This window comes from Larimichthys crocea, chromosome X, assembly GCF_000972845.2.
Source record: "Larimichthys crocea isolate SSNF chromosome X, L_crocea_2.0, whole genome shotgun sequence".
NCBI lineage: Eukaryota > Metazoa > Chordata > Actinopteri > Sciaenidae > Larimichthys > Larimichthys crocea.
Window position 1 is genome coordinate 28637294 of NC_040020.1, and position 26239 is coordinate 28663532.

A 26239-nucleotide genomic window follows, 5' to 3' on the forward strand; every position below is an offset into this window, starting at 1 on the left:
TGGTTCAGAGATTGCTGACTTCAGAACTACAAGTCATGAAACAGAGGCTTTAATTGATAGCACCTACTCATAGTTCACTCACCAGTTGATACAATGTTAACTGAAATGATTCAAGTTATTTGAAAAGCAATTTTACTACTTTAAAGGCTTAATCCAGTTCAGTCCTGTCAGTAACATCAGAGACTGTGGGTATGTGACCGTGGGCCGAGCAGATGGGCTCCCTGACCTGACTGAACTGTGTCTGTACCATCCGTCCACAGATCTCCAGAGTCCTGAAGGCATCGCCATTGACCATGTGGCTCGTCTCCTCTTCTGGACCGACTCTATGCGTGACACTGTGGAGGTTTCCAAGCTGGACGGCAGCCAGCGCAGAGTCCTGTTTGACACCGATCTGATCAACCCCCGACCCATCGTCACCAACCCGGCATACGGGTGAGTGCGGGCAAAATAAGATGAATCGAATCAGTTTGTTTCAAAGCGACATAATTTCGTTGCAATGCTTTTTGAACTCAAACGGCATCAGTAGTTTGGTCTAACTGGTTTTGTCCTATTGGTGCAGGCGGCTGTACTGGGCAGACTGGAATAGAGACGGGCCTAAAATTGAGATGTCCAACATGGACGGGACGGATCGGACTGTGCTGGTGAAAGACGACCTGGGACTTCCCAACGGTCTGACCTTTGACCTTGACAACCAGCAGCTGTGTTGGGCGGACGCAGGTGAGACAGATCTGACAGGAACATGAACCTCCAGTCTGATCGATCATTATCCTTCAGAACCCATCCTGTTGTTGCTTGGTTTGGATGTATTCTCAGTCCACACTTGATTGATTGATGGGTCTGCAGGTACTCGTAAGGTGGAGTGTATGGATCCTCACCGTAGGCTGAGGAGGCAGATCGTTGAAGGGATCCAGTATCCGTTTGGTCTCGTCTCCTTTGGAAGAAACCTTTACTACACCGACTGGAGGAGGTAACGCACACAAACACACTCACCTGTTTTCAGCAGCCGTCTACGTTTTAACCCTGAAAGATTCAGTTCAAATCTCAAAAAATGCATGATGTTTCCCTAAAAAGTCTGTTACGAGAACCAATCCGCAATGCCCATCCTCTTTATTGTTGAATAGCAGCAAAAGAATATGTGAAGACATGTCTCTGAAGAGAAAAACATTTTGCCTAAAAGTTGTTTAAAATGCAATGATTTTTAAAGCTGAAGGTTAAAAATGACTAAAATTGGACTAAAACTAAAAAAGCATTTTCTTCTTATGCCTTAAACTAAAGTATTCTATAAAGTGAACGCTGTACTAAATGAACCTAAACAGTCTAATAATTCAAAATAATTCATTTCCATGTGCGTCACACCCAACACCCCCACCACTAAAACAAATTCTCTGCAAACTTCAGCCCATTAACAGACTGTGGATGGATGGGAATGTGGAGTGGATGTAAAATAAACAGTACGGCTGTTGTTTGAATTGAACTGTCACATAAAAGTCTTGTGTATGTGTGTATGTGTGTATGTTTTAACAGTCGTGTTAATTTGATGATCAAACATCTCTGTGTGGTCTTTTGGTAAACATTCACGGGTTTGTCATTATTATTTTTCAGAGAGGCGGTGGTCGCTGTGGACCGTCAATCAGAGAAAGAGACAGAAGAGTTTCTGCCGCAGAAACGCTCTCGGCTGTACGGCATCACCACGACACCCACGCAATGTCCACAAGGTACTGATCAGTTTGAATCACAAGTAACAGAGCAATGAGGGAAAGGAATCAAGGAAATCAAAAAGGACACAAGGAATCATAAGAGCTGTTGTGTGTTAAGGACTTGGTAAAGCTTTGTCGAGTTTAAAGAATAGTTTAGGGAGATTATTCCACTTATTTCTTTTTGTAAAAGAGTAATTTCTTTCTGAAAACGGCTTCATAAATGGAGATTCACACCATAAAGAGTCTGTCATGATTCAGCTCACGGTGAATAAGCTGCACCTTTACAGGTTTGGGTTTAAAGACGTTGAAATCATTAATGATCGACTCAAACTCTGCTTACAAAGAACAGGACCCAGAGCAGTTTGATGCACTCAGTGACCGTAGTAATTGATTCCAGACACGTATAGTATGTGGACGGATATAAGCGTGGGAACTGTGTGGTCAAGTGAGCTCAAGGAATCCAGCCGAGGATATTGAGACTCACATCTGGCTCTGAGCCCTGAACTATACAGCTGTCTCTGTCCACCTGCTGGTTTCTAACTGGTGGGTTTAAACTGCCTATGATGAATCGTTCATCCACTTCCTGAAGTTGCGTGGAAACATTTCACTTATTAGCTATTACTTTTGTCGTGTTTTTACAGTCTGCGTCAGCTCACATGACATGGGGCGTTTCGTGTCTTGGTTCTGTTTGAGAAAAGGGAGGTGTTGGTTTCAGATCAGTCTAGAAGCTGCTGTCAAAATCTGCTTCTGCTTCAATGTTTCCCTGGATTCACACCAGAAAGAAAGCTAAATAATATCATTGTACTTTATGAATACAGTGTATATATCAATGTCCGTTCAACAAAGAGGCAAAGATGCTCCAAATGTATATATTAAATGGTATTTGCCAAACCTAAAATGTGAAATATGTAAAATATTAGGTTTTATAAAGTTGTCTGAGAGAAACACTCCCAGCCTGAAAACCAGCAAGTTGCCTTTGACACAGCTTTAGGCTAGCAAAGTAACTACCAAGTAAGCTACGGTAGCAGCATCGATATGAGAGACATTTCTGAGAGACTGAATGACATTTGCAGCATGAACCAAGGTCTGCAACAGAAAGTGGTAGATGACGCGAGAGCGATCAAAGATCATTTGGACTCACTGAAATCTGACTGGGTTAAACCAGGCTTCAGAACCAGCGAGGCCGATGGAAGAATCTCCCAGCTGGAAGATGAGAATATTCGCCCCTGGTCAACTAAGTGAAGAGCATGGATGGCAAAACTGTTCAGCTCGAGGCTCGTTTATAGATCAGGAAAACTACAGTACAAGAAACAACAGATTGAAGGAGTATGAGAAGGCACAGAAAATTGACTTAAAGTGATGGACTGTGTGACAGACTTTCATGAATACTTAAAACAACGTGATCATCGAGAGTGTGATGACATGCAGCAGGTTGAGCCACGACCCTGTTCTCTGTCACAGTGAAAGAAACAACGCGACAACAGTGATCGCACAGCAATCGTGCCCAATTAATGAGCCAAGGATAACTGAAGTTGTCTGATGTAACTCCAGCTCTACTGATCAGAGAAACGCAATTTTACGTTGCAGCACACCAAAGTTGTTGGTCCATCGCTGCCTCGATCTGCAGCAACCAACATTAGAGAAGAAGTCACACAATAACACAAACAGATTGAGGCAATGGTGGACCAGTACCTTCAGTGTTCTGCAATATTAAGGTTTTTAACAATTAATTTAAGATTTAAGCTGTGCTCTGTTTAAGCTCGTGAAGGTCTTGGTAGCTTTCTAACCGGTGATTCATTTCACTAACTTTGTTCTCTTCTCTCTCCTGTTAGCCTATAACTACTGCGCCAACAACGCCGGCTGCTCTCACCTGTGTCTGCCGCGGCTCGGCGGGTTCACCTGCCGCTGCCCGGACAACGCCGTCCCCGGCCAGTGTGAGGAGAGGAACCTGTGAGGAGCTGCTGCTGCTGGGAGAGAAAAAAAACAAAACACACTTAACTGAATTTTGGTGTTTTCTACTTTTCTTACTTGAATTGAATTTCTACGATCATTTTAGAGTTTTATGTGGTTTTGGCTGTTCAGACCTCACTGTATTTATGATGCCACACTTCAGGTCCACCGGTGAGATTATTAACTTCCTTTCTCAAACTGTTGAATTCAGATGTAGTTTCTGGTATACTTGTACTCTGGTTGAAAAGTGAGGAAACAGTGACAGTAATTGACATACAGGGATTTTATAAAGACGGCAGGTAAACTATAAACACTTTGACCAGTGATAATTATTTGAAAAAGGTACCAAACGTTGTGTTTTTATTGTATTTTAAACTCTGCAGATGTGGTCTAATAGACAACTGTGTAAAACAATCAGATTTAATTCTTTTGTAATGATCAAATACCTGAGGGAAGGATTCCCAAGGGCCTTGAAAACCCTTGAAAATGTCTGACATTTTGAAAAAAAAAGCCTTAAAAGGTTTCTGACAATGATTTAAACTTTATCAATATCAATCAAAATTTAAAATTTGTTTCGGTTTAAAATCTTCTTTTCGCCTGAACTTAAATCATCAGAAGTTCCTGGTTAGCCATTGTGAGCTTCTGAGGCAGCTCCTCATATTTAATCAAATCTGAATCGTTCATAACAACTGCTCAGTGTGTCAAAGAGTTACAGCAGTTTGACAGAAAAGAAATCACAGCTACAAGACAGTTCCAGGGAAGCAAATGTCTCATTATTGAGTTGCTCCAAATGTATTTGTGAAGATGATGAAATTTAAAGGAAGAAACTACAAACAAATTGAAAATGGTGGAAAAATCTGTATTAACAGACTGATCTTAACCAACAATTTGGTTCACAGTTCAAGATATTTGAGACCAAAGAGAGTAGGTGGTGGCTATTTGATGACAAAATCATTCAGCCTTTTGTCCTCTAAACAGACAATCAATAGCACTGAGAACTACTTGGCTTCTTTAGGCTATCGCTGCACTCCATCAAATCTTCTATTAGTTTCAACACATTAACCAGAAAGATACTAATCGAATTCATGATCTAGTGCAATGGGTCCTACAGGAAACACAGGAGGAGATGTCTGCCTTTAAATGACGGTAAAAGTTGATTTTGAATGCTGCCTTAATGACTGACTGAGAAATACAGTTTTTAGAGATATTAGTGAAGATAAATAAGGGCTGAAAAAAGTATAATCAGACTAGATTACAGTTTTTCAGTGGTAGAATCTGATTATTCCATATTTTAGTAATCCTCTATGATAAAATTTGATTTTTTTTCTCCCCCCCAAAACTGACACATGGAGTTTTGGACCACTAACTATGAGCCAGTGACTGATCCTGGGGGGTGTGAAACTTTAATAAGAGCTTAATAACTTACAAGATTTATTCTGTTGTTTGTGTTAAGACTCACATTGTATTTTTTATATGAACTTGTAAATAGTTACCTGATATTCTCTGATTTTTTTTTTTTTAATGGTGCCTGAGATCTGCCTGATGACGATGATGGTGGTGTGTGCAGGTTGTGTTTGTTGGGTTGTTGCACCTGTATGAACTTCTCATGTAAACATTGTTTTTATAATGAAGACTTGTGCAGTGACTATAAGTTCCAGTCGTTGTTAAAGGTGTTTTTATCAGAAATAAAAGTAAAGAAAGAAACAACTGTTTTTCTAAAACAAAAAAAACTCATGTCATGTTTTTAAAGATTCTAATTCCCAAATATGAAAGTCTGTAACTTAAAATAATACAATAATTTAAATCGATTTAATCAAATTCTTTCTAATTAAAATTAAATCATCATTTATATAATTTATCAACTTTTATTGGAAATGTACTAAAATAAAATACTAAGATATAGAACTATTATAATAGTCTAATATGCAGTTTTATTTAGAAATTTAGAATTTAGCACAAAAATATATTATTTCATTTGAATATTACCGGCCACAGACTTCTTTACAGACTAAAAGACTATTCTGTGGTACAGTGAAGTACACCTGTCCTGTTTCTCTGCTAGATCTTTTTTTTAATATGAGCACAAATGGCAACTTGAGCCCCATGGGTAGTGGTAAATATATATACACATAGAATTATTTGTTTGTTTTGATTTAGCGTTTCCAGTTTCAGAGTGTAATGCCGTTGTGGTAAATATGGACAGCTGTATACATGTATTTGTTATTATTATATTACTGATAATCAAAAACTAGCAAGTCGACCATTTTTCTAACAGCCAAACGTCAAGCCGGTGCAACAACACAAGACATAGCAGCGAGTTAATATTGCTTACTAGTTCAACAGCAAACAACTCACCCTGAGGTGAAAATTACAGTGCGATAATACGAATGACAGAGGCACCATTCACCTGATTACAAGTCAGTGAGACATCAACACAATAGTGAATATTATTTTTAGGTAGAAAAGTTTAAAAATTCTATTTCAGTGGCAAGCAAAACCAGCCGATTATGGAGAATTTTCTTTCTATGAGCGCAACAGAGACTTTACACAAGAAAATATTTAGTTATTTTTAATGTATTTTATGTTTTACCTCTCTAATCAATCTGCGTAGAGATAACAAAACATAAGCTATCTGAGATTTATTTTCACTGTAAATATAAAAACATTACTGGTTTGATTAAAATGTCTTTTTTTCATCAAATTTGGCAACAGACGACGTTTCTGTCAGAAACTTCCTACCAGAAACATTTTCTAGTGTGCACAAAAACTTACTACTATTAAATCTACTGTTTTATTTGTTCATGCCACTTCAGGGGCTCTGTGACTTACTCAAAGCCATTTTTGTTTGTATTACACACCTTCTGAAACAGGTAACAACTGACTTGTACTGGAGTGAAGGTGTTTTAAAGCAGCAGGAGAACAGTCTGAAAGTCTCAAATGTAAAAACTGATTACATGACTGGTGTGTGATTGGGCTCATTGGGTTGTAGGTGACGTGAAGAGCAGATTAGTGTAACGTTGACTGTAGGAAGCTCAGCTCAGGTTTTTTTTTTTTTTTTTGGCTACTAAAACTCCATCAGGTACAACATTGATCAGTCCAACAGGGCGGCACAACAACAACACATCCATAACTGTGGCAACAGTTGGAAGCATGTCTGACAAAAACCCCTCATGTAACACATTCACGTGGTTTGTTGGTCAGTGTTGTGCTGCCCTGGGGACTGCTGTTATTTGCATCATGTCAGGTCTGTGAACAGAGTATTGTATGTCTGTACTGACCGTCAGCCAAAGAGGGAACATTAACTGTCTGTACAGCCTCAATAAAACTTTTTTTTTTTAAATATACAGAGTCAGTCTGGCGTGTTCTGTTTGATATCATCTATTCCGAGTTCAGCCTAATGAAGCTCAAAGAAATACTGAACTGAGTTGTGAGGATCAAACACTCACCCTGGTTTGCTCCATCATGAAGGACGACAGCCATCTTGGATTCATAGCAGGTTCACTGGATTACAACATCAGGAAAACAGCACACAACAGTAGTAACATCATTTTTACCAAAGCTGTGGACTTGAACATACTGCAAGTTGTTGTTAACAACATGTTAGTCCCGTTCCTACTAAAACCATTCATCTCCAGTAGGAATTTAAAGGCCAAGTCAACATCTTGTCAACACCAGGCCACCTTCTTCCATTGCTCCATGGTCCCGTTCTGACATTCACATGCCCACTGTAGGCACTTCCACTTGCTGACAACTTGATATGTCAGAATGACGGCAGTAACACATTTCTACATGAATGCAAATAACTTATGATAAATGTGTATGAATGTGAATGTGATTAATCATTACTAGTCAGAGTACTTATGAACACCAGAAAGCTTCCAATGTCAAAATCTTGTTCCCTCACCTACAGATTCTGCATTGTGCAGGAATCTGGTGTTACAGTAGCTCTTCTATGGAATCGGACTATTGTAGCCCAGCTAGCCTTCTTTCCCCTTATGCACCAATGAGCCTTGGTCACCCATGACCCTGTCTCCGGTTCACCACTTAGACCACTTTTGGTAGGTACCAACCTCTGCATACCAGGAACACTCCACAAGAGCTATTGTTTTGGAGATCCTCTGATCCAGTTGTCGTCGCCGTCACATTTTGGCCCTTGTCAGTCACTCAGATCCCTACGCTTGTTAATTTGTCCTGTTTCCAGCTGATTTACTTCAAAAATCGACTGTTCACTTGTTACCTAATATATCCCATTCCTTGACAGGTGCAGTAACAAGATGATTATTCACTTAACCTGTCAGTGATTTTTAGGCTTGTTAGTCTCATTCATTTCCTTCCTTTCCATCCAACAAATAGGAGAAACTTTGTTGGGGACAACAAATTAATTATGGAACCGAGACAAAAAAAAAAACTAGTGTGTGTGTTCATGGTGATTTATTTACATATTTAACAATATTTATACATAATTAACAATGTAATAATGAAGTATACTAGTCCTTTGCTGAGCAGCATTTTCAGCTCTTGCTGCCCTCCGGTGGTTAAAGTATTCTCAATAGACGAATGACTGAGGTCAAATCTGCAACCGATGATTTGATGAATTATTCAAATTTCTCTTTCTAAGTTGTGAATATTCAGATGTTGAATGTGGATCACACATCAGAGACAAACTACTCATCTGTCTCTTGAACTCTTAACAATTATCAGTTTTACCGATGTGTTATCTAAACCAGCAGCAGTGTCAGCTACACCTGTTTTAAGTTTTATTTCCTGTCTTGTGAAGAACAAACAACTCCTTTAAGAATTCTTCAGTTTTTTAATAAGATTTCTTTCAACATCCCAGGTCATTTCCGCACTTTACATCCCTACATGTTTAGCTTCGTAGACTTCATTAAGCACCACCAAGTACAAACTCAAGCTTCAGGTACTGTATCTCAGCCTGATTCAGTGAATGAGACTTTAAAATTAACATTGGATTGATTTTTTACTGCACTACATTTGAAATTATGTATGTATGTATGTATGTATGTATGTATGTATGTATGTATGTATGTATGTATGTATGTATGTATGTACACACATTTCATATCAACTGTCATCTAAACTGAAATGCTAACAAGGCACTTCACTTTGCACAGATTATACAGTTTAAACTGACTAAAACTGTAACATTTAAATGACCAGCGTGTGGGATTTAGCTGTATCTAGCAGTGTAGTTCCTAATTGCAACCCCCTACCTTCATCCTTACCTTCCTAGCATGAAGGAGAGACTATAGTGGCCACAAAACCTATTTAGATAGGTATATCTAAAGCTAGGGTTTAGTTTGGTATTTCTGGGCTGGGCTGTAGAAACATGGAAGTTCAACACGGTAGACTCAGTGGAAGAGGACCTACAGTGTCCGTAGATATAAAGGGCTCATTCCAAGGTAAAACAAACATAACTATTCTTATTCTTAGGTGATTATAAAGAAAAAACATAGTTATGAGTATCATATTATTATCGCATAGAGCCCCCCAAATCTGACACACTGGACCTTTAACAGAATAAATTCAGACCAATTCAAACCTCGTGTTTGTTGTTATTTCAACAAACTTAACTTAAATGCTTGACTCTGTTGGTGCAGCTGTAGATTTCAGTGACATGCATCATCCTGAAGGCTGATTTTTCCTCAACAGATCCAGTCTTAAATCCACTTCTCACTGTTTGTCTCCTCTCTGCAACTCCAGGTTCAGTCCTGGAGGCCTCTGTTCTGTCTCTGCTGGGCGGCTCTTCCCCTCCTCGGTCCAGATCAGGACCAGCGGACCAACACCTGGTCTCCGTCCTCTATGGAGTAAAACTGTATCGTCTTCAGGTCACTGTCGATCTCAAACTCTGTCCCAACCATCTACAAAGAAAGGAGCTTGACTTCAGTGTTGGGCTGCATGTTGCTGAAAAACGGTGCAGCTGGAAAAAGAGGACATGTCTCACCTTGAGGCTGGTGTAGGTGAGCTTCAGATCTGCAGCAGGAACCTTCAGCAGTCTGTACAGGAGTCCCTTCACCTTCTGAACCACCATGGAGGCTGCAGAACAGATGAGACACTGTTCAACTCAACTGGACATGATTTTTTGTTTCCTGTCGACATATTTAGCATCTCATCTCCTGAAGTGTCACAAAGCTATGAGAGAAACCTTTCTGCTGTATTACCTGGAAGTTTCTTCTCAATTGGCTTCCGCTCTGGGTCATCAGGAAACACAAATGTGATCTCTGGTTGAGGAGAGACGAGAAAAAGATCAGGAAATATGACATTTCTCTTGTAGCTTCACTCTGCTGAAACTACAGTACGTTTATTCATGTTAGCCAGTCAGAGAGCAGAAAGGTGGGACTAACTTAATAGCTGATTCTTCAGTGCAAACGGCTCTGGCTTCTTCAGCTCGCCTTCCTCTGGAGCTCCGTACTCTGAAACACAGGTCAAGCTGTCAAACTCTGCAGTGCTGATCAAATATGAATCAACTGGAATTGTCTGTTTCTTCCCTCAAGTGTTTTCAGAGCCAATCAGCTGCTCTGTGACCTGATGGTGTTGTGGGCGTGGCTTACTGTCAATGAGGCTCAGGTAACGAGGGTGCTGACGGTTGAACTCGCTGCTGGGCTGACTCCCCCCACCTGCCTTCAGCCACTCCTCTCCAAACATCTTGATATAGTCAAGCTCCGCCCCCCTCCTGTCCTCAGGCTGGATCTGATGGAGACCATGGCAACGGGTCAGCATGCACACACACACACACACACACACTTACAGACATACACACATATTCAGCTCACCTCACTGCCGTTGAGGGAGACCAGTCCACCCAGTTTGGCGATGAGCATCTGACTGGCTGTTTTGTAGTTTCCATCACTGCTCACCAGTCGGTTATGGCGACATGAAAAATGTACCAAACTGGACAACTTCCCCAACTCATCCACCACACACCACTGAGAGAGAGAAAGAGTTTGGTCATGATGATTTCATCCCTGTGATCTAAGATTATTATTATCAGAGGGTTAACTGTGGTCACAATACAAGCAGGACTCAGCTGGATAAAACTGATCCAGACTACGTACATCTCAGGTCTTCTAGTTTCATATGACACAGAAATCTTCACTGTAGCTATGAAACTGAAGCCACCACAGCCTCTGAAAGGCAGTGATGTCAGACATGGACATCTTTTCTGACTCTTTACTTGAGTCTTATTTTCATACAGTACTTAATGTATCAGGGCAGTAATATGAACTGACCTCAGTGATGTTGTTGTTGTCCAGGTTGAGGTTGGTCAGTGCTGGGAACATGGCTGTTTGAGATCCTACAGACAACATGTCATGATAATGTCATAAAAACACATTAAGTGTAGGTATTAACAAAGTAATATTAACTGACTTTTTGTTTTTGTTTACCAGGAGCAGCGTCGTCAAATCGAATGTCAGACAGTCCAGTCTGGGACAAGCTCAGCTTCTCCAACCTGCAGTTGAACGACAGAAAGTTTATTAAAGTCGGGTGTTAATTAAAAAAAAAAAAAAACTGCATCAGGTATCAAGGTCAAGAAACAAACTCAATATAAATAACTACAACATGTGAATGCAAGTTGTATAAACATTTCAAACAGGATTGATATACTTTGTTATATACTATACTATATTACTTTATTTTTATATACTGTACTATACTATATGGTACTACTTACAAAAGGTTTCAAAGTCCAACAAATAATATTTTAAATTTTTAAAAAAATATATAAACCCAACTTAAATTTCTAAATTGTATGTGTATTTAGCATGTGTATTTATGTATGTTCAAAAACTTGAAGGACCCGGGGGAACCATGATAGACGTGTAAAAAATAGGCTACACGAACAAACCTGGGGGGGTTTCTTCAGTTTTTGTGTTTTTTTTTATTGCACTTTTCATGTAGAAAATCTGGTACAATTTGTAGACCATAAAGAGAACTTTTGAATCTCTAGTCAGAAATAGTTCAATTGCATAGATATGATATTAAAAGGTGTGGACTGTACCTGGGCAGAGCAGCTATACTCAGCACACTCTCCTGGACTAAAGGGTTTGAGGACAGATTGAGACACTTCAGAGACTGCAGGACTCCATCAGGCCTTTAGAGCATCAAACACATCAGAGTTACACAAAGTCTCCACAGCCTGAATGTCAGATAGCTTTAGACTGAAGCCTGAAGCCCGTTACCTCTGCAGCTCTGTGATGTTGTTTTCTTCTAAACAAAGATCCTCCAGCTTAGGCCACATGCGGGCGTAGTCCAAGATCTGACCACAGACCAGCAGAGACAAATTTTATTTACACTTGAATTTTGATTATTGAAGGGAAGAGAAAGGGAAATTTAAATGTTTACAATTTTTTTAAAGCACAAAAGAGAAAGAAAGAATGGGATTTATAAACGGATGATGAAGAGGTGAAGGCACACACACACACATGCGCGCGCACACACACACACACACACACACACACACACACACACACACACACACACACACACACACTGTGGTCTTCTGTAGTGTTGTGTACCTGCGGCCAGGTGAGGTCACAGTTGTTGAGGGCGAGGACTCTGAGTCTGCAGAACGCCTGGCAGTGAGCAGAGATGTCAGAGGGCAAACACAGTCTGTTGTTGCTGAAAAACAAAATGAAGCATTCAGGGGAAGGAAGCAAAGAAACACAAACACACACACACACAGAGAGTCCACCTCAGAGGAATCTGTACCTGAGCTGGAGTCCCTCTAGCTGGTCCAGCTGCCGGGTGATTGCAGCCACGTCCTCCCAGCCGGACAGCAGAGTCCCACTCATGTCCAACCACTGCACGTCTGATTACTGCTGTTAAGGAGTCATTGACCATGCTCACATTCACACTAAAAATGACTAATAATTATGATAGAAAATGTCATTTCCATTAGTTGCATGTATTAGAGAATTCAATCTTTTCTTGAATCATCAAACTTTCTTGCTACATGGGGAAGGAAACCTAGTTACAGTGACAATTTCCCAAAGTTGAAGGAGACCTCCTTATTTTACTTGTATTGTCCTACCAACAGTCTGAAACAGAAAAGCAACAAATCTTCACATTAGTAGCTTGATTAAATGACTCAGAGTAGTTGGAAATAAATTTTCTGTCAATCAATCTGGTTCATGTTTTCATTGACAATACTGCTACAGAGACAGAATCTACACCTAATGTACGCGTGATGACAAACATCCTCAGGAACAGCAACATTTAAAACATAAATCCAGCCAAATGAGGCCTGATATATCTGTAAAAAGATACTTGGTGTTGATTTCTTGATCTCTCCATCAGCTCCGGGTCCGTTCACATCACTACGACTCAACAACACTGATGGAAGACGTTCTAAACTGCGGAGACATAAAATGAAGAAGGATGGAATCAATCAACATAAACTGAGCTTTGACTGTGCAGCTCTTTTCATTAAAAAACAACAACAACAAAAAAACACAATACTTGACCTTAGAGTCTGTGTGTATGTCGTGACATAAATTCTCCAGTTAAAGCCTCGATTAAATCTCAAATAATGACCCACAAAAAGAAATGTTGCGTCATCTGAATCTGTTGTTGTACTAATTGAAATGTTCCGGCTTGTGTTTTGTTTTATCTCAGTGATATAAATATACTTAACAAACAGTTAAGTCTCTAATTTAAGACCAGTCAGATCACACAACATCTGGAGATGATGATACCTGCGCTCCTTGACTGCCAACCAATGGACACTCTCGGAGGAGCCCTCCGTCAGCACTTCTTGTGAGTTGACCTGGTACACCTGTTGCACAGCGGTCAGGTAGTCCACTCCGAAGCTCACCTTTGCTGGACGGACCAATGAGCCTCCTTTGGGGTGTCTAACAGCAAAGTGAAAATGATCAAGGACACGATAGTTACTTGTTTCAGACTGATCACATTGGCCGGAAATTATAGTAAGTAATTCTCATACGTGAAAAATAAATCACTTTCTTTATCATTTTAATCCAATAAGTGTTTAGTAAAGTATTTTGGGCTCCTCAGAGGAATCACCCAGAGAAGCCTTGATGTTTTGAAAATGAACTACATGGGAACTTGTGTGGATAGGTTAGAGTGACGGGAAATACTGAAAATTACCTGCATGTAAAGTACTGGACTCCGTCATGGCTGCCGTCATGTTTGCCTCTCTCTGGGTTATCCCACTCCACGCCGAGCCACAGCCCTGAACACACCGAACAAACATTTGGTTACTGTTAGTGTGTTAAGTATCAGCACATGTGCTGTCAATTGTTGAAAAGGATAGAAGTGTCCCATCTAGTGAAGCTGCTTCCACAACTTTCTGTTTTTTTGGCTCGGTCTCTGTCTCTCCGGGTACTCTGGCTTCGTCCCACAGTCCAAAGACATACATCTGCAGTTGTAGGTGAATGGTTGTTTGTCTTTAAGTGTAAGCCCTGTGATGAACTGGCAACCTGCCTCTTGCACAGTGTCAGCTGCGGTCACAGAAAACGGATGAAGGGATCTAAATGTGTGTTGTGCTTCATAAATAAAGTGACTTGACTAGACTTATCCTAGATAGCAAAAATCTTTTTGGCTTCGCTTTGGCCCAAATCTGGCTTTCATTTTGGTAAGGTTATGGGTGGATGACTGGGCCATAAATGGCCCAAATTAGGAAAGCCAAAATCATAACAAAACAAATTGTGGACTATAGCCATAAATGTCCCAGAAGAGCCCCACATCAGCTGATCCTACTCACGCCCAGTCTTCTGGCCATAAACATGCCTTAACTCAGCCATATAGTGCTGGTGCCTCCTTATCTATTATGGATAACCCTAATCATACCACAGTTAAGCCAAAAGAAAGCCAAAAATGCCAAATGTATGCCATAATACAGCCAAAATATTTGCTATCTGGGATTCCCCTTTGTATGGGGACAAACCAGCTAAATGTCTTGCACATATTTTACCGACCCAGCCCTGGTTAGTTAGGGTCAATCACCGGCTGACATCCCGGATTTTACCTGCTGTGGGTGGTACCGGGCCCACAAACCGCACCGTGGCCCGCTCATCGCCACAGGACACCCGCCTGCCCACCGCGTCCGCCGGCACCGCCTGGTCGACCCTCATCCTGCCGAGGAGAGGAGAGTAACACCGGGGTCAGGCTGGGTGAACACGGGGTCACGTCAAAGTCACATTTACAGTAATATGAGAGGTAGTTTGTATATGTACAACCTGACGTCGGACACTTAATAATAATAATAAGTTATAAGTTACCTGTTGTAGTTTCTGACGTGCTTTAGCTTCTCGGCTAACGTTAGCCTCCAAACCAAAACACCTCACGCCTCCGGTTCACCGGACAGATTTAGAGGTTGCACTCACTTCTCGCACACAAAATAAAAATGATAATTGTGCATTGTGTTCAACACGTATGCTCTTTCTCTGAAAATGTCTAATTCTCACTATCCCAGACATGAAGTGAAAAGCTCGGTGCTGTCAAATCAACCTTAATCCAGGAAAGATAAAAAGGAACCTTTGTGCTGCTGTGACCGAGTGTCCTATCGGACATAATCCGCAGTGGGGTGTCTGTGCTGGGAGGAAAACGTGTGAACGCGCTGCAGCTCTCGTGTTTCTGGACTTTGAGTCGTAATAATTCAAATAAATGCTGCAAGTAACCCAACAGATTACATATTTCAAAACACAGAACACACCGGAAGTCAGTCTTCGAGTGGTGTTGGGATAAACTGAAGGAAACCATGAAGAAGACACGTGACAAGAGGTTTGTTTACGCATGTTTCTGCCCAAAGTTAAAGTGAATGGAGACACAGATCAATGTGTGACAACATGTGTCTAAGCAGCAGTCTGACACACACTGTTAAACTGTTATAGACACTGCAGCTAAAGGTCACTCGCAGCTTTGTAGTGAATCAATTTTAGAATAAACACTGTGAGTATTTTGACAAAAGAGTTAACTCAAACTATTTTTGTGTGTTTTTATGATTGCACACTAAATTACACTGATACATTCAGAGCAAAGTGAACCTGGAGTCACATCTCTGGTCTGTGTGCACATACCTGGATGGTTCAACAGCTTTAGACTCTTTAGGGATTTTATGATCTTGGTATTTTTCAATATTTTCTTACAGTTAGTGACTGAACAACTCGTTTTAGAGAGAGTGACAGTTTCAATTAGTGTTGCAAATCAGCAGAACAATTACCCACAGTGAGGTTGTTTCTCAAGGGTCGTTTCTCGGGCCTCTTCGGTTTAACATTCATATGATCTCACTTGTTTAGATTATTAAAATATTACAACAACACACAGAACTGTATCACCGCATGGTGATGGTCTCTGGTTCAGTGGAAATGACGAAGTTGCACTCACTTCTCACAAAGAGAAGTAAGTAAGTCACTTTTCCTGATTACAAATAATAAATGTGCATCATGGTCAACATATATGCCTTTAAACACATTTTTATTCATTTTCCCAAACATGAAGTGTGAAGTTTGGCAGTGTCAAATTAATGTTCATCGAGAAGAATACAGTAACATTGAAATTAGGATAGTAACATATGGTTACTTGACCTGTAAAGTACAGTACTACATACAAAATATAAAAGCCACCTTGAATAAACCTTTGAAGAGAGGATCTCACACTGTGTTCATATGGGACCTAAAGTGATCACGTCTCTAATTACCAGTAGTTTTTTGCTCTTAGATCAGATTCTGTGACCTGACGTATATCTCACTTCAGATTTTCTGTCCTCAGTGGAGAGGCGGCGCCAGGACAGCAGTCGGCTGATTATGTGGTCGGTCAGGTGTCAGGAAGTTTGTTCCAGAATAACCCAGAACCCTCTTCGGCTTCTGGATCGTCGCTGTCGGCTTTATTCAGCACCGCTGCACCAGCTGCATCTCTTCTGTTTCAGCCTGCACCCAAGGTAAATCACACACAAAATAATAAGTAAAATAAAAATGATGCCCATTCTAGTTTTTCTAAGGTAAACAGGAAGAAAATACTGGATTCTGAGAGTATAAATAAACCACAGTGTGTGTGTATGTGTTCATGGTCTTGAAAGAACAACAGCGTTGGTCATTGATCTGTTATTAAAGTTGCTCTATGGCAACACAGAACAATAAAAATAGCACCTGGGACACATATAGACAATGTCCGTGTGGTGGGTTTGTGATTATTTGGCTAAATATTAATGATAATGATGTTCAAAGAGTTTGTGGATAAAAATTTCCACTGAAAACAAGTTTGCAGCGATGTATTTATTCATCAAACAGTGAGAAATAAACAAGAAGAATAATGAAAAGAATAATGAAAATTGATTGTGGCCAAACACTTCAGATGATTTCAATTTTTTATTCAGATATAACTGCCGAGATTAACTGGCAGAACCTCCATGGCAGAGCAGAAAGAGTCACTACAGTGATGAGAGTTCCTGAAACAAAATTATTAAACTATACTAATTATGCAGTTTGAAAAAAAAAAAACAATTTGGTACAATGGTTGTTTCATCTAGGAGAGTTAAAAGAATTAATTTACTGTTGGTCTGAAACATGTCTTGTGTGGTTGATTGTTTGTTATTACGCAGCCTGTTCGGAAGAGCACAGAGACAAAGGAGGAGCAGAAGGAAACTCCAGAGGTCAAAGGTCAACCCAGCCAGAAGAAGAGGAAGAAGCCACTTAAAGACAAATCAGAAGCCGACCAGAAGCTGGAAAACAGGTGAGGGGTTTAGAAACAGACGTCAATCCAGCTGATCGACTCATTCATCCCCAGAGCTGTCAAGTCTGTGTGAGCTTCACTCCTTCTTCATCTTCATCTCTGTTCGGTGGTTTCAGGGAGATGAGTTTACAGATTGCAGACGAGGATGAACAAGAGCGGGACGCACCCGGGAAGAAGAAGAAGAAGGGGAAAGGGTCGGAGCTGGGTGGAGAGAATGACGTGGAGCAGTGGGTGTTGAAGAGACAGAAGCTGAGAGCCAAAAAGGTGGAGGAAGTGATAAAGAGCAAGAGGACGGTGTTCGTAGGCAACCTGCCTATCGGCTGCACCAAGAAGGTACAGAGAGAACAGAAGGTCCTAAATAAAGCTTGTTTTCATTCATTCAAAATGTCACATAGCCACAGTCACAACACCAGGAAGAAATGAATTTCACTCGACAATCTCTGATGTCTGGACATCCTTTTAGTCTGAGGTTTTTATACCAACGAACGGGAAAATAAAGTGCCAGCTTTCAGAGTCTCCTGTGAGACAGCTAAACTCAAATGACACTTTCCTCGTCAGTGTAGCCACGAAGGTCTGTGTTTAAAATATTTATCAAATTTCTTAAAGGGATTTTGGTGTTATATTTTCCCCAGACAGCACAGAGAGCTTTAGTTTAATTCAAACTGCCAATATGTTTGTTTGTTTTTGTTTTTTTTACGTAAAGTCAACACTATAAAACCACTAGGTAACCGGGTAAAGTATGACAAGTCTGTCTGAAGTTGATTGCTGTTAGAAATTAGTTTTGATTAATATTTTAATAATGTGTGTATTATACTGACGATGGCTGATCAGACTGATTATCAGCTAATGATATTCACTTTCTAACGGCTTGTTCCTTGTCTGTTTTTCAGACCCTTCAGAGCATTTTCAAGGATAAAGGATCCATCGAGTCCATCCGGTTTCGCTCTGTGGTAAAAATACACACAAACAGTTTGGTTGTGAACAGGTTCAGCATCAGCTGCACATTGTTAAAGAAACACTGAATAAATAAATATGATTATCACACAGTGAAATTCATCTTTGGCTCTTGGAGCTGTATGACGTAATGATGAAACGCGGGGTCAGCAGGTGAACTGCTGTAGTGTATCTAGTCAGCCAAGAACAGACTATCATGGCTTCCTCCTTTTTGTGTTCTCTTCTGTGATTCAGTTGAAATTAACTGATTTTAAATGTTGGTGTGACCGGGCCTTTATCGTCTTTAACAAGCATAAGTTTGCAAACGTTCAACCAAGTAAAAGTTGAACTGAATTTAACTAATTTCTTATTTTCTACATGGAATCTTGTAGAAGAATGTTTTTAGGGTTTTCTCATTCACTTCAATGCATTCAGAGTTTTGTAGGAGCTCCATTAGAGAGGCTGTAACTTCTCCTCACCACCTGATATTTTGTTCCCTGCAGGCCCGAGAGGATCCTTCCATGTCCCGCAAAGTCGCAGTTATTCAGTAGGTTTCTGTCTGTCACTGTTCTGTTGGGATTGAACAGCTACCAAATCAAATGTTAAATTGTGCTCTCGTCATACTCCCTTTTATAGAAATGTGCTTCTTTTTACTCCACAGACGCAAAGTTCATCCCAAAAAGCAAAGCATAAATGCTTATGTGGTGTTTAAAGACGAGGACGGAGTTGTTAAGGCGTTAGAGAGGTCAGACGCTTATTAACTGAATCCACAAATGCTTAGTCATTCTTTTCATTTAAATATCAACCAGCTGTTTCCCTCTTTGTCTCTGCTGACAGGAACGGCATGGAGATCGAGAAGGACTTTTACATACGAGTGGACAGAGTGACCGACAACTCATCAGTGAGTCTCCAATCATCAGCTAATCTGTTGACATGTGTATTTGTGATATTAACATGTTTGGTGATGTTGTTGTCTTGCAGCATGATCACAAACGCTCTGTATTTGTGGGGAATCTTCCGTTTGGTGAGTCTCTCTGCAGTGTTAATATCAATGTTGAGTGTAAATGTTTGTCATGTTGTGTTGATGATAACCTTCTGTGTGTGTTTAGAGATCAACGAACTGACTTTTCGGCGTCATTTTGAGGAGTGTGGTACAGTTGAGGCTGTACGACTGGTACGAGACCAAAACTCTGGACTGGGGAAAGGATTCGGTTACGTCCTGTTTGAGGTACGATGCCTCAGAGCCTACTTTACTCTTAAGCTTGTGTTCTCAAGGAGCTGTGATGTTTGATCCCCACTTCATCAGGGCCAAATGTAGCTGGGTGGTCACAGTGCTAAACCAATTGGAATAACACAGACTCTTGACTCACCCCTTTATTGTGGTGATGTGAGCGTTTACGGTTTTGTACCTGTTTGTCTTCCTGATGCAGAGTGCAGACTCTGTGCAGCTGGCGTTGAAACTGGAAGGCACTAAACTGGAGGGCAGGTCCATCCGGGTGAAGAGGTCAGTGACGAAGGAGAAGCAGAATAAAACCAAAGGTAAAGGAAGCACAGAGAGGCCTGGCAGGAGCCCAGCTAAAGGTCCCGCTAAAGGCCCTATCAAGGGATCTATCAAAGGCCCAGGGCGAGAGAGAGGAGGCATTCGGGGAGGTTTCAAGTCTCAAAAGAAATTCTCTGGAAACCAGCAGTGGTCAACCAAAAGTACCGGTTCCTTCAAAGGAGAGATGGCAGATCCGAACAAAAAGACTAAAAAGAAAGGACTGAAGAAGAAAGTGAAGCCTAGAAAGAAGACTGTTCACATCTGAGCATCGTTTTACAGAAATATAAATACGTCTGAACTCTTTCTGAACCCAACAGTGATTCGGCTTTTGCTGCTCTAATCACACATTGTCAAAAAGAACAGAGGATTGTTGATTGAAGGACAGGCTTGTTTCCTTCAGTCCATGTTCCACATTTTAAAGGAGCTTCTGAGTTTTACTCAGGAAACCTGATTCTGAGCAACAAAGCTGCTGCAATCCAGACAGCTCTGACAGTCAGTTCATCCAATCACATCCTGTCTGTAAAACCAATACAGCTATTGAACGAAACTTTGTCACACACCATTTGTATGTTTTTACCATTTAGCTGTATTGGATTATATTGTTTGATGTTCCTGTTATTGTATTAAAATACTTACTTTCTCTTAAGTTTCTGGACTCTGTTAATCGTTGAGCTTAAGAAGAGCTGTTTCCCCACCCTTCCAGGCTTTTGCTAAGCTAGTTTAGCTAGTATAACCCAAGTGTCATTGATCTTTTAACAAAATAAATGTCCCAATACTGTCAACATTTGAATCCTCCTCATTCCTGACACGTCTATTTGATATGTCACGAATGCACCACAGACCCACTGGATGCAGCATGAGCTATGGCGCTGATTCTCAAATAGGGGTCAACAGACCCCCAAGAGTCCATGGCATTCTGCCAGAGGGTTAGTAATCATACTGCAGAGGAAGTCTTACCCCAGATATGTACTGGTTACACTGGAAGCCTAGAAATATCAGCCGTTGCCCCCAGCCCCCAATTGGTTGAGATCAAGTGGCCACCTCAGTGACTGAAGTGACGCCAATGTGGAAGTACCAAAACTCTACAAGAGCCCATGTTAAAACGTCCAACTTTTTTATACTGTCAGTGCTCGAGATTGACTAAAAATTAAAGGGCGACATAGAAGTGAGACAGAAAGTTGAGTCTTTGTTTGCCTGTGCAGGAGATGGACATTATTTCTGGGTTTCCTCTTTTGAACGTTGGCTTATATTCTAGTAGTAGTTTTCATCTATCAGTTTGTAAATATGAGGAGTTGGTTCAGGAGATAGGCAGTAGGTCACACAAATTCTACAGTCAGAAGAAGAGAGAGCAACGAGATGATGCAATTAAAAGAGTGTCCAGTGAAAAACGGTGCAGAAAACAGATGTAAATGATGTTTGTGTTTGTTTTATGAATTTATGAGGAAGGTTACATCAGATCTGTGCAGAGCGAGCATGGTTCCCTTGAAATGAAATGTTCACTACATCACTACTTATTGAGAAAAAAGTTCAAAATGCCTGAAATTACATTGATTGCAACAGGTAATGTTTGGTAACTAAGAAGCTCCGTGCTAGGTTGCGATGAGCAATAAGTTGAGGCAGCGATGTTGCTCCCTGTCTGTTCATCAGGTCAGCTCTTTTAAAATAAACTCAAAACAACTTCATCGTTTGTTCACATTTTATTTTATTTTTTCATAAAGAGGTTTGTCCTCTTTAAAATGAACAAAACATTCCACTTTTTTTCACAAAAGTGTTTCCAAGTCTAGACCAAACAGAAAGTCGACTGATAACAAAACAATAAATACTTTGTGAAGCGCTGTGAACTCTCTACTACTGATATCACAATAACCATGAAGATGGTTGACGACATGTCAGTCAGTGTAAACCTGGTAAATGATGCGGTCAGGATGTGTGCCACACCATCCTGAAGGAAGGAGCTGATTAATGATTTCACCCAGTCCAGTGAATTAGTACATATCTAAAGATGATGAAATGGGAACAGGCTCTTGGATTTCTCTGGATATTATGATTGAGATACTTTTAATACCCCAAAACGGGTAATTTAAGTAAAAAACAAACACTACTGTCATGGATAATTCAGGAATAAAAAACTAATTCCCTTTCGGACGCCCTGATGGGAAGTGTTGGACATCGGCCGGAGTGATGGAGGCCGAGGCGTTGGCAGGTCGTGATGGAGAGTAGACGTCCACGAGAGGAAGAGGCGCAGGCTGTTTCAATCCTCTCATTCTATATCGTCCTCGCTTAGACTCTGTGCACTCACAATACGCTGCAGGAGCAGAAAACAACACAACAATGAGTTAATGAACAGAGTGGAAGTAACCAATCAGGTGTCTGCGGCTACCTGGATCAAGTTAGAGAGGGTGAGGCTGATTTTGGAGGATGAGGTGATGAGGTTTTGTGTGTTTACCTGGCTGATGCTGGGCAGTTTGGTGAGCAGCATCTGGAAGACAGGCGGTGGCAGAGTCTGCTGCAGCACCTGCAACAGCTGCTGAGGCTGACCACACACCGCGATGGCGTTGGTCAGATGGTCCACACCTTTCTCATAGTCTCCTGTGGAGCACAAACATAAACACACTTACAGACTCCACAGAAACCAGAACTTTCCGCTGCTACCTGAAATTAGACTGTGGAGGTGTTACCCTGAGCCAGCAGCTCCTCCCCCAGTTGGATTTCCTCCAGGAAGAACTTCTGCACCGCTTCAGCGTCCTTCAGGTCTGGGAGCTGCAGGACAAATAACATTCAACACCAGGATGCAGACCTGAGAACCCCTCTCTCCTGTTTTTACCAGCCAGACCTCACAGAAAGTCATAGTGTCATGTACAGCAATGTTTATGTACATCTGTTGTCTGAGATGTTTAAACATGAGCTCAGAGGAGTCGCGGAAACTGATCTGTGATCTCCTCGTTGTACTTCATCTGTTGGGTGCAGCCCTTCACCTTCATCTAGATTTAAAAAAAAACACACTAGCAGACAAATACCGAAACAAATGCTTAATTTCCACAAAGGCTGAAGACCTGCTGCTGAATTTATCACTACAGTGTCATGGTTACAAATTTTGTGTTTGTGTTTAAGTGTTTTAAATCTGCATTCTTCTTAATGGCCAGCAGGGGGAGACAATCATTGCACTTTATGGTAAAAGGAGAAATGAACAGGTGATACCTGGGAAACTGAGTGTAGCAACACAGTAACAAGCGTTTAGCAGCAAGATGAAGAGTCTGTGCTCACCTTTGCCATGCCTGCCCTCTCTTTGGCTACCTTCATCTTTCTTCTCCCTGCAACAAAAACACAAACAATCAGAGTCCAAATGATCACTGTTTCACTCAAACAAACAGCATTTGACATTCACAAACAGACAGCTGCAGCAAACAACTCTCTGTAAAACCACCAAGTTCAGCTTTTGTCGTGGTCTTAATTATTCGTTACGGTGGTGTGAGTGGTGCAGTAAACAGCTGACACAGCGTGACTCTCTCTCTGCACATTTGCTCAACCAGCACCAGTTTGTCTCTTCTTGTTTAAGAGTTACCAACTCTGATCATCAAAACAAGTGTAAACTCCTTGTAGGGTTAAAACCATCAAACTTTCAGAACCTGGAGGCTCTGAATGAAGTTAACATAGCTGCTGGTCCTCGACTCACAGTGATAACAGACTGAACTGTCACTGTTCACCGAGTAACACATCATCGGCATTTGGCTGAAAGCCCAGCTCGTAGGACAGTGACGCTGACAGCTTCATGAATGAGACTGTTGCTGGTCTCCTCGGGTGCCCTTAATGTTTCTAGAAATTTGGCTTGAAATAGTAAAAAGGTTTATTTATTAAGGTTTATTTTGCAGACAGACGGGACTTTTTGACGGAGGATTGAAGCCGTTATCAACACTCTCTTCAAAAGCCACAGACACTTTCACAAAAACAGTAATTTTACCAGAATAGTTTGACTATTTTTCTAAATCAGACCAGAGCTAGTGATTGTTTAACCTAACAAAGATGTTTATGGCAAGTTTTATTCAGTTTCTGATTAAATTCAATGTTTTATGATGAGTTAACAAGACAATTAAATTAATCCTCGTTGGGTAAAAGAGAGAACTTCAATTCAGATGGTGTTTTTCTGTTTAATAAGGAAAACGGATGAAAGACCATTTCCTTTCTTGACAATTTTTAATGTTTATTTATTAGGTTTTGTGGGATAACTAAGATGGATCTTTTATGATCGGTTCACAGAATTAATTGCGTGATAAATGTCCGAGCACGTCTAATTCAAACAGATAGCAGGAGAGTTTACAAAAACTCAAATGACAATGTTTCAAACCCGGATTACTTTTTATATGTTTACTACTTATGTGCATGAGACCATAAATTACATAGTTAGAAGCATTTATGGATTTGGGTTTCCAGTGGCTTACACAGCGAGTATTAAACACAAGTCGAACCAAACTCCATTGAGAAAAATCTGTTTACCATGACCTTGCTCAAGGTGAACACCAGACAGAACATGGCATGAGGTATTTGAACAATATTCAGGAGTGTTGTCATCTTACTCTGATTCAGAATATACTTTTTAACTCGCAGCAAGAAGGTTCTTGGTTTGAACCTCGACCGGGTCTTTCTGTGTGGAGTTTGCATGATCTCTCCGGGTACTCGGGTCCAGTCCGAAGACTTCGAACAGGTTAACTGGTGACTCTAGATTGGCCGTAGGTGTGAATGTGAGTGTGAATGGGGGTGTTTCTCTCTTTGTGTCCAGACTCGTCCAGGGTGTCCCCAAAGTCAGCTGGGACGGGCTCAGGCCACCCAGGATGACCTGATTTACTTTTTCATTCAATCTTTGGACAGCAGCAGAAAGCACAGTGTGCAGATACTAGAAAATGTGACACTCTGAGGGGCATGCAGCTCATTCATTAAGTCATTCAATGAATATGTATTACTCCTTGAGTTTAAAGGACCTTCTCCTTGAATCCTTGAAGTTTCTTGGTTGGTCGAGTTTAAGCCGAATTAAGCCGAATGAAGCCGAAGAGCTTGTGGACTCGTGTGAGGTCTTAACTGTGCTGCTAACAAACTGTTTTAATGTCAGGACATGAAAATGTCTGACAGGTGAACGGAGCTCCGCGTGAGAGCTTCATCAAACAAGACACACCTGGTCAGACTGAAACAAGCTGTGACAGACTGAACTAAACCGAGCTGGACCGGACCGAGTCCAGGTTCCTGTGATGATGAAGGAGGAGAGGAGGAAGAAGAGGAAGAGGAGGAGGAGGAGGAGGTCAACACTCACGCTCTCGCAGCCTGTTCTTGAAGTTGGGGTCACTCCGTCTCTTCCTGTCGAAATAGATGCAGTAACCGACGAACAGAGCCCCGCACACCCCCGCGGCCAGCGCGCTGGTCTTACCGCCCATCATGACTCCCGGTGACCCGGTCGGTTTGAGGAGGATTACCGGTGAATTAATCGTTTTTTCCCCGGTGCTCGGTGTCTGTCTGGAGGCTGGCGCAGCGGCTCAGGGCAGGAAGAAGGACCCAGCAGGACCCCGCCGTTTGACAGCTTACAGCTGCCTGTGCAATGCCTGACTGTAAATGTGAAGAAATAAAGATATTTTCACAGTTAAAGACGGTTCAGTGTGAATGAGTCAGTGTTTGAACCTGTTTTCTGAAATACTGTGATGCGTTTTAGTTTAATTTCGGGTTATTTCTGGAGACTGTTATTTGCAGGTTAGATGCATAAAAGGTTATTATATAATTTTATTATAATAAAAAAACAATACATTATAATTATATTATTATTATATACTGTTATTAACAATAACATTACCATCATACCATCAGTACTATTACCATCATCAGTAGAGCTGGTGATGTCGTGGGGGGAGGAGTTGGACACTAGGAGGATGCTGTCCAGGCTTCAGTCCATATTGGACAATGTCTCTCACCCTCTACTACGACACACTGGCTCTGCAGAGGAGCTCCTTCAGCAGAAGACTCCTCTCTCTTAAATCCACCACAGAGCGATACAGAAAATCATTCCTGCCTGCGGTTATATTTTGATCCTAATAGATGATTACTTGTTTAACATATGTTTTTGTTTGTATACCTGGACTATTGTAACAAAAATAATTTCCCCTGAGATTATTAAAGTATTTCTGAATCTGATTCTGATCATCTTGCCACTGCACCTTGTCTACCTATTTATCTTGTGTTTTTTAAGTGTCCTCCCCCCCTATTCTGTGTTTTATTTCTATACATCTAAAAAAAATAATTAGACGTGACTAAGCTGTTTATATAGCAAAATATGTTGTGTGTGATATTATGTGCAACTAAATATAAAGCAGGACTTTCTAATTAATTTATTTTTTTTCTCACAGTTTCTTAAATGTTTTCTTTATTTGAACAGGCA

The 26239-nt window shown here is 40.9% G+C and overlaps 4 protein-coding genes across 6 annotated transcripts in view; 2 read left to right on the forward strand and 2 right to left on the reverse strand.

Annotated features, from left to right (window-relative positions):
* LOC104927329 (nidogen-1) overlaps positions 1 to 5391 on the forward strand; it is a 32892-nt gene extending 27501 nt beyond the window's left edge. Inside the window, exons 16-20 of the mRNA XM_019267372.2 lie at positions 261 to 432; positions 560 to 717; positions 844 to 967; positions 1603 to 1715; positions 3530 to 5391. Of these exons, the coding sequence (XP_019122917.2) occupies positions 261 to 432; positions 560 to 717; positions 844 to 967; positions 1603 to 1715; positions 3530 to 3651 (689 nt within the window). The 3' untranslated portion in view covers positions 3652 to 5391. The remainder of the gene's footprint in view (positions 1 to 260; positions 433 to 559; positions 718 to 843; positions 968 to 1602; positions 1716 to 3529) is intronic.
* A 2672-nt stretch (positions 5392 to 8063) lies between these two features.
* Positions 8064 to 15004, reverse strand: tbce (tubulin folding cofactor E). Of its 2 annotated transcripts, none has more exons than XM_019267381.2 (17): positions 14906 to 15004; positions 14653 to 14759; positions 13773 to 13857; positions 13361 to 13516; positions 12933 to 13018; positions 12375 to 12474; positions 12182 to 12284; positions 11846 to 11922; positions 11665 to 11757; positions 11051 to 11115; positions 10895 to 10959; positions 10439 to 10591; positions 10217 to 10355; positions 10010 to 10078; positions 9827 to 9886; positions 9610 to 9701; positions 8064 to 9526 (listed from the first exon to the last, which is right to left on the reverse strand). In XM_019267381.2, exons 2-17 carry the CDS (start codon positions 14756 to 14758, stop codon positions 9431 to 9433), a joined length of 1545 nt encoding a protein of 514 aa, XP_019122926.2. In that variant the 5' UTR covers position 14759; positions 14906 to 15004; the 3' UTR covers positions 8064 to 9430. The 2 variants fall into 2 exon arrangements, with proteins under 2 accessions (XP_019122926.2, XP_019122927.2); XM_019267382.2 differs by having other exon boundaries at positions 14653 to 14793; positions 14906 to 14984.
* A 197-nt stretch (positions 15005 to 15201) lies between these two features.
* Positions 15202 to 20606, forward strand: rbm34 (RNA binding motif protein 34). 2 transcript variants are annotated; one of them, XM_027283385.1, is made up of 11 exons: positions 15202 to 15407; positions 16380 to 16563; positions 17224 to 17354; positions 17471 to 17687; positions 18245 to 18304; positions 18791 to 18834; positions 18949 to 19032; positions 19125 to 19188; positions 19269 to 19311; positions 19397 to 19515; positions 19718 to 20606. In XM_027283385.1, exons 1-11 carry the CDS (start codon positions 15385 to 15387, stop codon positions 20090 to 20092), a joined length of 1344 nt encoding a protein of 447 aa, XP_027139186.1. In that variant the 5' UTR covers positions 15202 to 15384; the 3' UTR covers positions 20093 to 20606. The 2 variants fall into 2 exon arrangements, with proteins under 2 accessions (XP_027139186.1, XP_027139187.1); XM_027283386.1 differs by having other exon boundaries at positions 16395 to 16563.
* Positions 20607 to 21509: 903 nt separating this feature from the next.
* On the reverse strand, positions 21510 to 25368 carry tomm20b (translocase of outer mitochondrial membrane 20b). Its single transcript, XM_010741365.3, has 5 exons — positions 25127 to 25368; positions 23092 to 23138; positions 22506 to 22587; positions 22274 to 22416; positions 21510 to 22132 (listed from the first exon to the last, which is right to left on the reverse strand). The coding sequence occupies exons 1-5, from the start codon at positions 25248 to 25250 to the stop codon at positions 22088 to 22090; spliced, it is 441 nt and encodes a 146-aa protein (XP_010739667.1). The 5' UTR covers positions 25251 to 25368; the 3' UTR covers positions 21510 to 22087.
* Between the last annotated feature and the right edge of the window lie 871 nt (positions 25369 to 26239).